The sequence below is a fragment of the Fringilla coelebs genome (genome assembly GCF_963513975.1).
Source record: "Fringilla coelebs genome assembly, chromosome: 16".
NCBI lineage: Eukaryota > Metazoa > Chordata > Aves > Passeriformes > Fringillidae > Fringilla > Fringilla coelebs.
Genome location: NC_140042.1, coordinates 4315752 through 4331422, shown reverse-complemented (window position 1 = coordinate 4331422; position 15671 = coordinate 4315752). Strand labels below are relative to the sequence as shown.

Below are 15671 nucleotides of genomic sequence, written 5' to 3'. Positions count from 1 at the left end.
GACTGATGGGACAATGCCTGGAGTTTGGTCAGGCTGGTCAGCTTTCTGGAAACCTCTTGGACAGGGCTGTGAGAATATCTCGGTGCAGGGCTTTGGGCAGCCCGGGACGGGGAACGCACCCTCTGCTGCCGACAGAGTCGCGAACGATGCTCCCAGCGCGCTGGGGGCTACAGGGGACCAGAGCGTTCCCATCCCCGGGTACCGGGGGAAAGGGAGGAGGAGGAGGCACCGGCACCCTGCCCGCACCGGCCGTGCGCTCCCGGCCGCGGGCACGGAGATGCGCAGGGCAGAGGCCGGAGCGGGCAGGACGGGGCCGGAGGAGCCGGGACGTGTGTAGGGGCTGGCGGGGAGGACGCGGGGGTCGGAGGGGCGCGGGCGGTCCGCGGGCAGGGCCGGGCGGTGCCCACGCCCCGCGTGGGGCGGCCCCGGGTCCGTCCCTCCCCGGGCGGGGCGGGCGCGCTTTAAAGGCGGCGGCGCGGCGGGGGCCGGCGGTGGCGGCGGCGCGGAGAGGCGAGGAGCGGAGGGAAGGATGCTGAAGAGCTGCGGGAGGAAGCTGCTCCTGTCCCTCGTGGGCTCCATGTTCACCTGCCTGCTGGTGCTCATGGTGGAGCCGCCGGGGAGGCCGGGGCTGGCCCGGGGGGAGGCCGGCGGGGCGCAGCGGGCGCTGCAGAGCCTGGGGGCGGCGGCGGCCGTGGCTCCTCCGGCGGCGCAGGGGCCGCCAGGGCTCCGCAGCTTCGCCGATTACTTCGGGCGGCTGAGCCGAGCGCGGCGGGAGCTGCCCCCGGCCCCGCCGAGCCCCCCGCGGCCGCCGGCCGAGGACATCTCCCCCCGCGACGTCTTCATCGCCGTCAAGACCACCAAGAAGTTTCACAAGGCGCGGCTAGAGCTGCTGCTCGACACCTGGATCTCCCGCAACCGCGACATGGTAAGGGATGGGGACAGGGATGGAGACGGGGCTGCTCCCCTCCGCTGGCCGGGATGGAGCGGCTCGGGACGGGCTGCAGCCCGCGCTTCTCCGCCGCGGTCCTGACCCTTCGTTCTGTGCGATCCGGGTGGTGCCGTGACCCAGCAAATGCCACCTGCCCCTCCTTTGTCCCCCATGTCGCTGAGCCGGGTGGGATTCCGAGGCTGGCTGGGCTGCTCTGCAGCCAGCTGTGTTTTTGGGAGGGTGAGATGCAGCGTTGCAGGGTGAGTGATGGAGAGAGCCCGACCTTGGCTCCTCACACTCAGAAGCCTCCCCAAACTCTGCTCCGGGGTCCTTTCCCCTGAGCGCCTCCCATTGCAGAGCTGCTCTGCTTTTGGCCGGTGAAACTGAGGCACGGTGTGGGGGTGCAGCCCCGCCCGGGGGTGCCGCAGGCCGGGTCAGGCCCCTGCAGTTGTGCTGCCCAAAGGACACCCAGATTATCAGCCCAGGGCTGGGAGATGTGCTGCTGGGATGTGCTGAAGCTCTCGGTCTCCTGGCAAGGGACTGGGCAGGACTGGAGTTGCTGGGAGCTCTGTGGGCTCACCCACACCGGGGCAGCTCCAGCTAGTCTGGTTCCTGACCTTACTGATGTCCTGCCCAGAGTCCTGGCAGTCTCTTACTCTGTCCTTCAAGAACTGAAGCAAAATTCAAAAGGAAAAAAAAAAAAAAAGCCGTTTCCTTAGGAAATGCGCTTTGCCATTTGCTCTTAAGACACTTTTTCTACCCTTAGACAGCTTCCCAGAAGTAAGTTATGTCTGGTCCTAACCTTTTCTTCCTACTGTCTTCACGTGTTTCCTCCTGGCCTGGAACTCAGTTTCTTGCTTGCAAACTGTTTTCCTTGGAAATCTGGAGTGGCTGAGGGTGGAGGCCACGGGGGAAGGATTGACCTGCCCATGCCCCCCTCACCCAAGTCTGCTGGACCTTGTGGGGTCTTTGCTCCTTCACTGTACCCCAAGAATTATCTTGCTACTTTTTTTTCCCTCTGAATTGTGGGGGTTTTGTTGGTTGGTGGGATTTTTTTTGGTTTTTTTTTTTTGCTCAGATTTCCTGGGCTTGGCAGTGGATCTGCCACTTCTCCTTGGTCCAGTTATTTAATGGAAACCTCTTTTATGCTCTGCTGTCACTGCGAGGGGGTGGTGAGTGGTGGTGGAGTGAAACGCTCTTTGAGCACCTACAGATGATCCTGGGAATGGCTGCTCTTTTTTTCTTCTCCCTCTTGTGAGCTCCGGCTTTCTTCTAGGTTTTTTTTTTTTTGTTCTTCGTTTGTCCGTTTGGATTCCCAGAGCCCTAAGGCTCGGCTCTCACGCTGTCCCCCTGGGCAAGCTAACAAAGCCCCTTTTCTCCTGGCGCAGAGAAAAGGCTTCGCAGCCTCTTGTGTGGCACTTTCCATGGGAACGAGGGAGCCGGAGCCGGCCGTGTCCAGGTCAGGTTGCCTAGAGATGAGGGCCATGAAGCCAGGGGGGCCGCAGCCCGGCGAGGTGCCTGCCTGACAAGCCAAGCCGCTGAGTGACGGCTCTTGTACAGCACTTGAGGACAAGGAGCTGCCGAGAGAGCTGGAGGCAGCACAAACTCCTGCGGAGCGAAGCAGGGCTGCGGGGAGGCGAGGCACAGGGCATGAGCCCGCCCTGCTGCGGGTGATGGGCTCCACTCTTCCCACGCTGTCCCTGGGAATCTTTAAGGCACCCTGGGCTTCCCCAAACTTGGCATCAGGCTGGGGTTTTTTTGCCTGCAGAGTGTGGGGTTGGTGCTATGGGGCTCTTCTCTCCTGCTTCCCTGCAGTTCCTGCGTCTCTTCCCTGCCTGGCCCCCTGGTTTCCATCCCAGGGAGGTGATTTGGTGGCAGCGGGGCACTGCCTTCACTCAAACGTCTCTCTTGGTCTGAGTCAGGCCTGTCTCTGCTCATCCTCTCTCACTCTGGGTTTCACTAACGTGTGAGCTGCCTCATCAATGCGGGGAAGTTCCTGCCCAAGGGCTGAGAATCTCCTTTGCCTGATGCTGCGTCTCTTTCTCCTGATCGCCTCTCACTCAAACCCCAGCCTCCCTCTGGCTGTTCATTAGCCAGGCAGGAGGGATGCAGACACTGCTGAGAAGGGGTTAAATCCAGCAGGTAGCTCCTGCCTGGACCCTGGCAGATAGGGGGAACAGCCATTGTGTCCTTCCTGGGCCGTTCTTTGTTCTGCCCACAATAGTCCCTGTTTCCTGCCCTCTGTCACCTCCAAGACACTGCAAAGGGCACCCCCTTCTCCTTCCTGCCTCTCTGCACGGGGAGAGCACATCCCTATTCCCTTCTAAATCTCCTCTTTGGGTTGCACAATCCAGGCCGGACAAGCTGCTTTTGGAGGAGAGTTATGGGCTTTCCCCTCTTTGCTTTGGGGAGAGTTTCCAGCTGTCTCAGTATCCTTAGGATGCTGGAGTGCGGGCTGGAGAAACTTTGCACTTGAAAGGAAAGAGAGTGGGGAGGAAAACGACCATTAAGCAGAAACCCTGGACAGGAGCAAGTCTAAATCCACTGCTTTCTTGCCGAGTCGGGTGATCCGCAGGGGCAGAGTGGCCAAAGACACCTCTGCTGCCCCTGGGGTTGCCCGGAAGGCGGCTGGGTGTCCCTGGGGCACCCCAGAGGCATCCAGGCAGCTCGGCACACGCCTCGGAGCCCGCCAGGGCTGCAGCCCGGGCCGCCGTCCCGGCAGCGTGGGATGAGGATCCGCTGGCTGCCTCCCGCTCGGCGGCGCGGTAATTGCAGCCTTTGAAAAATTCCTGCTCTCGGGGCAAAGCCAACGGGGTTTGCCTTCCAAAGAGCACGCTCCTCTGATGGCGGCTCCCAGATTTCTCTAGCACCTTGGCCAGGGTCCCCACCCACACGCTGGAGTGTGCTGGCACGCGAGTCTCGCTTGCACTCCCACCAGAGCGGCTGAGACCGGGGGCTGCTCATCCCAAACCAGCTCCGCCGTGCAGCTGCCTCCCCCCGGCCCTGGGCCGTGTGCCAGGGCCTGCCGAGCACTGACGAACTCGGATGGGGTGTGAGGGTCCCTCCCTGCTGTCCCCCGGCGCGGCCTGTGTGGGTTTAAGGGGTGGGGAGCCCCTTAATTGCCCGTCCCGAGCGATGCTGCTGTCCTTGCCCATAAAAGCCCTGGAGCCGGTGAGCGGCGCGTGGAGCACCAGGCGGGAGGGTGGGGGACCCTTGCCACACAATGAGCTCATTGTTTGTGAGGAGGTTATTAAAAATTATAGCATTTAAAATTACAGTGGAGGATTCTTCCCCTTGCTGAAGGGAGCAGGGGGAGGAAGGGCCCGCGGCCCTGCAAGCCCCTTCGCTGCCTCTGCAGGTCCCAGCCCTGGGATCCGGTGCCAGCACAGACCCGCCCCCGGTCCGGGGGAAGCCACCCCCATGGATTGGGGCTGCTGTCATTGCAGGGACATCGCCATCACACTGCTCCAAACTTGGTGAAGAGGGGTGGGGATTTTCCCCCCTAGACCCTGAGGATGGAGGGAAAAGAAGAACATTTGCTGTGGGGGACACAAAGCTGGCAGGCAGCATCCTGAACCCCTCACCAGCTGGAGACTGAGCCCCCCCCAAACCAGCACTTCTTGCTGCCTCCCTTCCTCTGCACCCAAGTGGGGTGGCTGTGCAAAGGGTGCTGGAGTGCTCCATCCTCTCCTGGCATGGGGAAGTGAGATGTGGCACAGGGTCAGGATTTGTGCCCTGCAGGGTCACGGGGTGCCTGCCTGGCCGAGGTTCCCCTTTTGGTGGGGGTGGTGGCAGGCATGGGGGTATGCTGTGAGTGTGTCACCCTGGGAAGTCCCACTCGGCCAGGCAGCGCAGAGAGGGCCAGGATGGTGGCCCTGGCTGCAGGGACACCTTGTGCAGCACCCAGCCATGAGCAACCCACGAGCTCCACCAGTGCAGGGGAAATGAGTCACCCTGAAAGGAGAAACGAAGGGGAGGAAGAAAAAGCAGAAAAGAGCCCTCCCCAAGGGCGAGGAGGGGGCAGCGGGGGCTGCCGGCGGCTGCCTGGCTCCTGGCGGGCAGCTGGGGGAGGGCTGACCCCATTCTGGCCACGGGGATCCCGGGTGCCGCTCAGTCCCGGCCGCGGGGCCGCGCATTGTGCGGGGCTGTGAGGAGCGCTGGCAGCTATTGTTCGGGAGGGATTTGGCATCCTGTGTTTCTTGAAGCTGCAGTTCTGAGAACAATGAGGTTTCCTGCAGGGCCTGGTGGGGGGGGCAGTGGGCCCTTCCTCTCTTGCACCCTGCAGGAAAAGTTACTGGGGTGGGGGTCCAAGAGGTCCTTGCACCCCTCGGTGCTGTGGCTGGCACGGGGGCTAAGTGGGAGAGAGGTGGCTGTAAGGGCTGGGAGTGTTTTCTGGCCCTGCTGGGTCTGGAGGTGGTGGTTTACAGGTGACAGCTCAGGGATGTTGGCTGCAGTGTCCACTTGCACCACTGTGAACTGGATGCTGCCCTCATATCTGGCATCCCACCTGGGAGATGCCAAAGGTGGATTCATGTTTTTTACTTGTTCTCCTCCTTTCCTGACCTATCCCCTCCCAGGCTTGACTGTCACCTCTGCTCCTCTCCCCTGCAGCCCCAGGTGAAGGGCCATGCAGGCAGGGTGCATCTCCCCTCCAAGAAACACAAATCAATTACAAAATTAATTTAAAAAATGAAGCCTTTAATTGTTTTAGTTTTAACTTAATGTCATGGTGGGGTTGGGAGGGATGTGGGAAACCTGTGAGGCCCCAGCAGGTGCCCACAGGGGGTGCCTTGCAGCTGTGTGCTCCTGTCCCAGTCCCTGAGGTGGCACCTGGTCCACGCGCACCAGGAATATCGCAGGGATGCGTGTGGGGAGGGGCCGAGGCGAGATGCCTGGCTAGGATGAAACGTTTCAGTGCAGGCCAGTAATAAACAATTGTCTCTGTGCTCTATTTATAGAGGCTGAGTGCAGGATTAGTTGTGGGGTTATTTTTGGAGCAGCTGAAGGCAGTTGCTGGACGGCGCTTCTGAGCTAATCAAGCAAACATTTTCTGTCTCGCCTGTGCACAGGCTGTGCGCTCCCTGCCCCCCCAGCGAGGCTGAAACCTGGGCTGGTGTGCCAACCCCCTGTGTGATGGGGTTGTCTCAGGCATCCTTGGATGCTGTTCTGCTGCCCTGCTTCAGTTTGTACCTCAACAAGTCCCTGAGCACCTGGGGAAATGGAGACCAGCAGGTGGACCCCGAGTTGGTTGGGGGTGACAGCCCCTCCTCTACACACAGCACTGGCCTTGTGCCACCCCAGCAGCAATGTGTCCATGGAGACACAGCAGCCACAGGCATCCTTGGCCCTGCAGCTCATGGGTCCCCGTCCCCCAGCTGTCCCCTCCTCACCAGCTCTTCCCCATCCCCTTTGCTCAGAGCCTTCCTGACCTCTGTCCCTCCCCACAAGCCAGGCTGCACGGCACGCTGTGCATTTGTGAGAACTTGCCTTCCCACCTCCTCCATCATTTTCCCCCCGCTTTTTCTTTTCTCCTTTTCAGGCCCCAAAGGTCACTTGTAGCCCCGTCCCCTCCCATTGAGGCTCACTGCAGCTCCGGGCTCTCCCCACCAGCCCCGGCTGGGGACCTGAGCAAACAGGGCTGGGTTAACCAGTGCAGCTGTATGCTAATGACTGCTGCCCGCTTAACTCTCCTCGCTGAGTAAAGTCAACCCCACTATTGTACTCAGCTCCTCAAACAAGCCACAAAACCCCAGCGCGCTCCCGGGGCCGGCTGCGGGGTGGCACCCAATTTCCAGCTCACTTGTAATTCATCATCCCCAGCTCTCCATCGTCCCCCCTCTGCTGCCTCCTGCTTTCCCCCCCAGCCCTTTTGTCTTTCTTCCTTTGCCCTTTTGTGCACGTCTGGTTTTTAATAGAGCTTGGCAGCTGGTTGTGGTTTCTCTCCTCCAGCTTTGTTTGCTGCCCGCTGATTGATGGCGATGCCTTTCCCACCCCCTGCTCTCTCTTCCTGCTTCTCGTCCTTCCCCAAATCCCGGGCCCGGAGCAGCCCCTCCAATCCTCCTTCCTGGGTGACATATGCCAGGAATTAGCTGTGTAAACAGAGGAGTGAGGCTGGGCAGGCAGCTCAGGGGCCCGGGGAGGCGGTCGGGTGCTGCCTGGCACCATGGGATCGCACTGGGATGGGGCAGTGGGGAACCGTCCCCTCCTCGGGGCTGGCAAGTGGCACTGCCTGGCACCGTCTCAGCCCCCTTGGGTAGGACCCAGGGAGCAGAGAGGAGCTGTGGAGGCATTGTGCAAGGGGCCAAGGACAGCCACGTGCTGTTGACACAGGTGGGGACGCGGTTGGAGCCGGCGCCAGGGACAAACACACCTGCCTGGGCGGCTGCTGCGGCACCCCGGCCACGCGCGCCGGCTCAGCTCTGAAATCCCTGCTCAGATCAGGCCGCCCTCTGCACCTGCTCCCCTGCATGCCCCCGCCTCCCCTGGTGCTGGGGACAGCCCCTGCAGCCCCCAAAACCTCCCTGCCAGCTGCTGGCCGTGCTAGAGGCAAGAGGGTGGGGATGCTCTGTGCGGGGGCTGGGGTTTGCTCCCAAGGGGAGCTCAGCACCAGCCTGGTCTGAAGCTGGGGGTGTTGTGTGACTGCCTGGCTCTCCAGTGCCACTCGGGGGTTTGGCAAGGGGGAAGGAGTCGCCACCAGCTTCCTGGAGGAGCTGATTCCAGGTGCTGCCCAGGGGTGCTGTGTCACATCCAGAGCCACATGGTCTCAGCCCCTCGGTCCTCAGAGGTGCCTCGTCTTCTCTTTCAGACCTTCATCTTCACTGACGGGGAGGATGAGGAGCTGAAGAAGCAAGCACGTGAGTCTGTGGCTCTTGTCCCTTTGTGTGTGTCACCTGGCCAGGTCCCCTGAAAAGCTCCCACCTGTGGAGCATGGTTGGCGTGGGTCCTGCCCTGGGAACTCTGAAAAAGCTCTCGCCACAGGAACCTGGGTTGAGAATGACAGTTTGTTTCACTGATGATGCCTAAAGCACCCTCTGCCTGGGAGTCCTATCTGGGGGCAGGTTTACTTCCCAGTCAGCCCAGCCCATCCCATCCCCTGCATGGTGCTGATGGGGATCACAGTTACAGGGTGCCTTTGCACCACTTTGTCCCTGGCGTAAGGTGGGGTTGATGGCAACACTGACAGTGTTTCATGGAAGCATTTTTCAGGCTGGGGTCAGCATGGTCCGTTCTCCCCATGCAAATGACTCCTTTTCAGGCTGGGAAGTGATTACCTTTGAGCTGGGCAAGAAAAATAGGGGAAGGATTTTGCTACCATGTCCTGGGGAAGCTCAGGGCTCACAAACATCCCCTAACCCCCAGGGTGGCTAGTGCACCCTGGGCAGGGTGATGTGGGGTGGCATCATGCTTAAAACGTGGATAGGGCTGCTCTACAGTGCATCTGCTGCATCCACATTCATTAATCATCCCAACCCTTCTCTCACATGGACAAAAAACACATTCCCCCAAAAATTCATCATTTGCCCAAAGCAACATAGCGTGTGGGTCACCGAGCATCGGGATCATCCATGAGTTTCCATTCCCCTGGCACACCTGGGACATGAGTGGTGAAGTGTCACCGTTTGAGTGTGTGGGGAGGCGTGGGATGCACCAATGCTGGGCTTTGACCCCTCTTTTTTCCCTGCAGGAAACGTCATCAACACCAACTGCTCGGCTGCCCACAGCCGCCAGGCGCTGTCCTGCAAGATGGCCGTGGAGTACGACAAGTTCATCGAGTCCGGCAGAAAGTAAGCAGTACCTGGGGCTGCTGTGGGGGATGGCAGGGTGAAAGGGGGGCAGGATGGTCCAAACAGAGACCATTTGTGGTTTTGGGGCGCTACCTCAGCGTGGGTACTGGGCAGCTGCCCCGGGTGGGTGTGACACTGCTGTCACTGCAGGTGGTTCTGCCACGTGGACGATGACAACTACGTGAACGTGCGGATGCTGGTGAAGCTGCTCTCCAGCTACCCCCACACACAGGACATCTACATCGGGAAGCCCAGCCTGGACCGGCCCATCCAGGCTACAGAGAGGATCAGTGAGAACAAGATGGTGAGCCTGGGGAGAGTTTGGGGCTGGTTTTATCTGGGCTGCGTGGAGAAGGAGCTGTTGTCTCACTGCGTTGGTTCCCCTCTCTCGCAGCATCCTGTGCATTTCTGGTTTGCCACGGGTGGAGCAGGGTTCTGTATCAGCCGGGGGCTGGCACTGAAGATGAGCCCTTGGGCCAGGTAAGAGCATTGGTGTTGCTCTCCCATGGGGACTCCTCATGGTCCCCAGGGCACAGAGAGGTGACATTTTTGGGGACGGATGCTGGACCATGTCCCACAACCCTTCTCTCTTTGCCTTCTGGGGGTGTCTGCAGGGAGCTTGGAAACAAGCTGGGAAGGGCTTCAGTTGCCCCAAAGTGACTTTTAATCAGAGCTGGGCACCCGCTGGCCAAGCCCAGAACCCCACAGGGTGCCCAGATCCCCTGGGCTTTGCTCCTCTGCAGCCCCTCTCTGTCTCCCCGCAGTGGGGGTCACTTCATGAGCACAGCGGAGAAGATCCGCCTGCCTGACGACTGCACCATCGGCTACATCATCGAGTCCGTGCTGGGTGTGAAGCTCATCCGGAGCAACCTCTTCCACTCCCACCTGGAGAACCTCCACCAGGTGCCCAAGTCGGAGATCCACAAACAGGTACCCCAAGTTGTCACCTAAAAACTGGGCATCGCAGCTAAGATATCGATTGACGTGTGACCAAAACAGCAGAGGGGAAAAGCCCCATCCCTGTGGGATGATGCGAGGTGTCACTGGAGGCTTTGGGAAATGGGGTGAATTTTGCAGCTCCCCTTTCCTCTGCTTGATCCTTATGGCCATGTCGGCCGCTTCACCCCTCTGTGCTTGCCCCCCAGGTGACGCTGAGCTACGGCATGTTCGAAAACAAGCGCAACTCCATCCACATGAAGGGAGCCTTCTCTGTCGAGGAGGACCCATCCAGGTGAGCTGGGGCTCCCTGTTCCCCCCAAACCGGGCTGCCGTGGGGCCGCCGCCGTCCCGTGCTCAGCTTTGCTCCTCTCCTCCTCAGGTTCCGCTCCGTGCACTGCCTGCTGTACCCCGACACGCCGTGGTGCCCCACCAACATGGTTTACTAGGAGGAGCACGTGCCCTCCAACCTCGTCCCGAGTTTCCCCGGTATCCGACGGGCGTGCGGGACCTGCGTGCGGGTGTGTTGGTCCGGCCTCGCCGCCGGACGGACGGACGGACGTCGTTGCTGTGGTATTGCACAGTGTGTGTGTACTGAAGGCTGCTGTGCGGCCCCTTGAGCCCTGCCCTGCCTGCCCGGCTGCCCGTGCCCGCTGCCCGGTCCGGCCGGGAGGGTGGAGAGGGACGGGAACTGAGCACTTACCCACCGGGCACCCGCGGCCGGCGGGCCCCACGCCATGCGTGGGCAGCGCTGCGGGGCCCTGCCCCACCCCGGCCTTCCTTCTCCTTGATGGTTTGGTTGTTTTTTTTTTCCTTTCAAATGTTAAGTGTTTTTTTTGGTGTGTTCTTCCCTTCTTTGCATCTACCCCCCCAACCCGCTCCCATAACCCCCGACCCAGCCCATCCTCTCTCCCAGTCCCAAAATCTCAGCAGCGAAGCTCTGGCTCCCGGTTCGGATGAGGGGTCCCTGTGAGTTCTGCTCCCTGGCTCGGCAGGCAGAGGTGGGCTGAGGAAGCCTCTGGCCATGGCAATGGCTCCTCCAGGGTCCTGCAGAGCTGCTGGGTGCTCCACAGCCTCACTGGAGGGAGACAGTGGGGTGGGCTGGGAGCTGGTCTTGGTGTTAACTCCATTTCCCAGAGCTCCCCCCCACACGGGTGAAGTGTTGCTGGCAGCATTGGTGGGTGAACTATTTAGAGACTGGTGTGAAGACTTTCTATAAATATGGGCGTGGGAGGAGGGATTTTCCAGATCTGCCACAGTGGGGTGGGCACCGTGTTTGTCCAGGGTCTCCCTCCAGTGCTGCTCGGGCAGCCCTGCAGCTCTGCAAAGGAGCACCTTGAGGTCTGCCTGGGGGCTGTGTGGGTGTCCCCAGTGGGGCCAGAGCATCCTCCAGCCTTGCCCTGGCTGTGGGTGCTGCCCAGGAGGCACCTGAACAGTTGGGCACCTGCCACAGGCCGGCAGCATCTCCCAACCCTCCCATTGTGCTCTCCCTGATGGAGAGGGATCTATCCAGGGAGGGAGAGGGACCCCACATCCTCTGAGAGCTGCCCTGCCTGCCAACACCAGCCCTCTCTCTGCCCCCGGGCCGAGCCAGAGCTGAACATTTCCAACTTGAAGCTGAGTGAAAATAGCCCATAATGGGTGTGTTGTAAATATGTTATTGAGCCAGTATTTTTTTTACTGTGCCTTTTTTTTTAAGAAAAAAAAACACATTGAGAAATATGTAGATTTTAAAATGCTTTTTATACATTTTCTGTGGATCAGAAAAAGAAAAATCCCCGACCTTTGATAATCTGTTTAAGAAAGAAAAAAAAAAATTGCGATTTCTTGTAACTATCACTTACCTTAATTTATATGTTCCAGTATCTGGAATGTCACTCTGTGCTTTCTGTACCTAGGATGTGTTTAAAGCAATAGATGTGGGAAGGGGAACCAGCATGGACAGTGTGTTCTCAGGGACCTGAACCCGATCGCTGCCACGGGGTTCCCGTGGGAGCGGTCACCAATAAAGTGGCTTTTTTTGCTGACCACAGTCACCTGCTCCCGGCTCCGGCGTCTCTTTATGGATGTGCTGCTCTGAACAGCCCTTGATCCCCCGCAGATGTTATCACCTCTGGCCGAGCTCTCAGGGATGCTCTGAGGAGGGGCTGCGCCTCCGTCCCTTTTTTCCCACGGGTACCGCGATCCTGCTGGCCATTTGCATCCCGGGGTGTCAGGCTCCGCTCCTCCTTCCCCTTCCCAAAAGGCTCGGACGGGGCTTGGCACCTCGGGGCTGGTTTTTCCCAGGCTGGGGGTGGGAGGGAGGCGGTGGGGATGAGGTGAGAGCCGGTTGTTAGCAGGGTGCTGTTAACAGCCGGCGGGCAGGCGTGTGCGTGGGAAGCTTGGGGGCTGCGGGGGAGGAGCCCCTTCCCTCCAGCCCTCCCCTCACCCTCTCCACCACAGTTTCAGCCAACGCTGAGCATCCACCTGCCAGAAACAAGCCCCAGCTTCCATGGGCTGTGGAGATAGCCTAAGATCTGCTCCCCCAAACCGGTCCTGTTGGTGCCACTGGTACCAGCTTCCACCTGTGCCCTCCTCCCAGCCTTCCTGCACAGCCAGCACCCTTTTCTTTCTTTTTTTTTTTTTCCTCTTTTCTTTTCTTTTTTCTTTTCTTTTTTCCTCTCCTCTCCTCTCCTCTCCTCTCCTCTCCTCTCCTCTCCTCTCCTCTCCTCTCCTCTCCTCTCCTCTCCTCTCCTCTCCTCTCCTCTCCTCTCCTCTCCTCTCCTCTCCTCTCCTCTCCTCTCGGCACACTTACTTACTTCACAGTTTTGCTAGAATCTCTGGGTTATCAAGGGCTGGCCTTGCTAAAAATACAGTCAGGCAGGAAATCGGTGTGTGCTGAAGCAGCCACCCCTCCTCCCAACCCGCTCACCCTTCAGACAGCCACAAAAATCAAAAGTCCCCCAACCTCTGCAGCCCTTGGTGAGGTGGGGCTCTGGCTGAGAGTGTCACCTCAGAGAACCAGCATTGCCCTGACCTGGCCACCCCAAAAAGTGTCCTGGAGGAAGGGAAGGGTGGATGGACAGCAGTGCTGCCGGGGCCAGGGCTGGTGCTGGCTGCAGGAGCTGGTGGCCCTCGGGCCTCCCTGGGTGCAGGGTCAGCGAAGGGCCCTGCGTCAGGCACAGGAAGCTGTGACACCGAGCCCCATCTGCCCCCCACGAGTTTTCCTATTGCTCACAGGCTGCGGTTTTGGCAGCGTGGGCACTTCCCAGCAGTGGTGCTGTCACCCTCACTGAGCCTGGCCCTCCCTGCACCCCAGACAGGACTGGCAGATGTGGGTTAAGTGCCCATCTGGGCACTGGGCAGCCAGGGGCTGTGCCTTGGGGTTGGGATGCTGCTGTGAGGAACAGGAGCCCCTGGCAGGGGTAAAGGCTGGGGGGATGCTGGGCATGGTGCAACTCCTTGATGGGGTCTTAAAAAGTAAAATAAATACAAATAAAAAAATAAAATTACAAATAAAATAAAATAATAAAATTAAATTAAATATACCCCACTGAGCCTCCAGAAGCGGGGGAAGGCGGGTCACCAGCCCTCCAGTTTGTCTCCCACCAGGCTCCCAGCCTCTCCCTCCTCCTTCCCCTACTCGTGGGCTGAAAAGTAAATAAATACAGGCATTAATAAACAAAAGGAAAACAAAAGCAAAGCCTGCTGCTCTCGCATACTTGGCAGACTCTGCAGGCCAGGCTGCTTTCATCTGCACCCCGGCGCTGGTGTGGGACGTCCTGTTTACTCTCGCCTGCTCGAGGCAGCTGATAAGGCAGCTGTACCTTTTGGAGAGTCTGGTGTGTGGTGATGGGGTGGGGACAGGCCAGGCTTGTTGGGGACACTGCCACTGTGGAGGCACTGCTGCTGCTGACAGCACTGTGCCCAGGGGATGCTCCAGCACTGTGCCTGGCTAAAGGCTTTCCCCAGCTCTGGGTGCTTGCAACATCGAGGGCAGAGAGCAACACACTGGTTCAGTCCTTTTTGCTGTTTCCAACCTCCTTTTAATTTTATTTATTTATTTTTTATAATGGTTTAATTTGCATTTGGGTCACTTGCAGTCCCAGACTTCATGTGAGTCACTGTGTTCCCAGCCTGGCTGTGGGGACTTTCACCAGGGACTGTGTGCACGGCACTGGGACAAACACCCAAGACAGGACAAACACCATCCTGGTACTGACAGCAGCGAGAAGTACTTGAGGCTTGGGGTGGGAGGGCAGTGTTGGGAGACAACAAAACTTGTGTGAATTGGCTCCAAGAGCCACTTCCAGCTGCTTTGGCCCAGAAAACTGGAATATTTGTGGGAAATGAACATAAAAGCATCCAAATGGCAGGGCCTGAGCGATGCATGCAGCTGCAGCTTTGGGAGCTGCCTGTCCCAGGGCTGGGTGGGAGAGTGCTGGGACCCCCATGGGGGCATGATCTACATCCCACCACCTCTGTGCAGCTGGAGGTGATTTAATCCACCCCCAGCACTGTCTGCCTTGGAGTGAGGGGCTGCAAAGCCCTGCAGCAGAAAGTGATGGCTGTGGGATGGCCAAGACTCAGCACTGGGATGTACAGAGTAGCTCTCAACCACTGGCCCTTTATTTTTTTCACCCTTCTACTATTTCCCACCCCTGCATAACATGCAGGTGGTTAAAATAAATAACCCAAAAGCCCTACAAAGTTTATTTTTCCTTCCTGACTTTTAAGACCAGGCTTGAATCTATCAAAACCAATCCCCCTCGCCCCAGATCTCCCAGCAACTGCTGCTTCTGGTCCGCCTCAGCTGCCCAGTGGGGCCAGTCCTGCTGCTGTAGCCATTTGGCAAGCCAAGAGTGGAGGAGGAGATAAAGTGAGCATCCCTAAAGCATCTGGAAACACTTCCCATGGCGCTGCCAGAGGAGATCTGCAGCACCACCGAGCAGCCCCGCTCCCAACCCTCCTTCCTCCTCCTCGGTGGATGTGTGCCCCTTCAGCCCTCACCAAACCATGATTTCACCAGGGGAGCAGCGCTGGGTTTGTGCTGCTGCACACTGAGGACAGGACCCTGCAGGGACACTGCAGCAGTGCCACCACCGTGCCAGCGCTGGGTGATGCTCCAGCCGTGCCCTCATCAGCCTGGCCAGCCCTTGTATTTAGGGAGGCTGTGGAGTCAGGAAGCCCTTGGGCAGTGGGGGCCATTCTGGCTCCCTGATGAGCACAGGCCCAGAGCTGATGTGTTTGGAATAGCTCAGGAGGGGCCAGGTGATTTATGGAGTGAGGTTGGCCTGGTGGGAAGAGGAAGCACCAGCGTCTGCAACACCTTGCAGTGAGCAGGGAGCTGTGCTTCCTCCCACTTCCCTCCACGAGCTGGGAGGGATTAAAAAATCCCTGAGCAGGGATTTTTACTGAGGTCATGGTGAGAAACATCCCCTGCTCCAGGCAGAGCAGAGGCAAACGGTCCCAGCAGCAATGGAGAGCCCAGCTGCAGAAGGAAAATCCTCTGCTCCTGCCACCATCCATCCCCTCTGCAGCACACAGCAGCATGAAGGCACAGCAGCGTGACCTGCTGCTTCATCATCATGGCCACAGTGAGCCCACACCCTCTGTCCCTGCCTGGGCACTCCCAAATGAACTGGGAGATACTGGAGTGCTGGGACAAACCGAGCTGGTGCAGGCTGGGCTGCAGACAGGGGCGAGGAGGAGCCCTGGATGGAGCATTCGCTGCTCACGAAGTGCCAAGCACAGGGCTCCAGCATCCCCACGTGGTCAGACTGATCCGAGTCTCCCTGCTCGGGGTTTTCTTTCCAGTGGACACTCAGCTCTGTCCCGGCTTCCCTCGCAGCACAAGGAGAGGACATGACCTCCTGAAAGCACCACAGAGGGGATGGGGAGATGGGGTCACTCCTCAGCGTGGTGGCAGGTGGTTTTGATTAGAGAGTGATTGGCATCTGACTCCATGATGCAGAAGCCTTGAAAGACACTTTATTATTAAGTGTAGTATTAAAAAATTTACAGTTCTTATAGGGACAGTAGTG

General features: G+C 59.0%; 1 protein-coding gene across 1 annotated transcript; it reads left to right on the top strand.

Moving 5' to 3' along the window:
* The first annotated feature begins 506 nt into the window (after positions 1-506).
* On the top strand, positions 507-11689 carry LFNG (LFNG O-fucosylpeptide 3-beta-N-acetylglucosaminyltransferase). The gene is made up of 8 exons (XM_084216892.1): positions 507-925; positions 7734-7782; positions 8613-8712; positions 8863-9016; positions 9107-9192; positions 9477-9642; positions 9858-9943; positions 10031-11689. Exons 1-8 carry the CDS (start codon positions 530-532, stop codon positions 10095-10097), a joined length of 1104 nt encoding a protein of 367 aa, XP_084073018.1. The 5' UTR covers positions 507-529; the 3' UTR covers positions 10098-11689.
* The last annotated feature ends 3982 nt before the right edge of the window (positions 11690-15671 follow it).

Excerpts from the sequence above, each read along its gene's own strand:
- LFNG (XM_084216892.1), top strand. The coding sequence starts at position 530 with ATGCTGAAGAGCTGCGGGAGGAAGCTGCTCCTGTCCCTCGTGGGCTCC. Across the intron at positions 7,783-8,612 it reads GGAGCTGAAGAAGCAAGCAC|GAAACGTCATCAACACCAAC; the intron begins GTGAGTCTGTGG and ends TTTTCCCTGCAG. Across the intron at positions 9,193-9,476 it reads AAGATGAGCCCTTGGGCCAG|TGGGGGTCACTTCATGAGCA; the intron begins GTAAGAGCATTG and ends GTCTCCCCGCAG.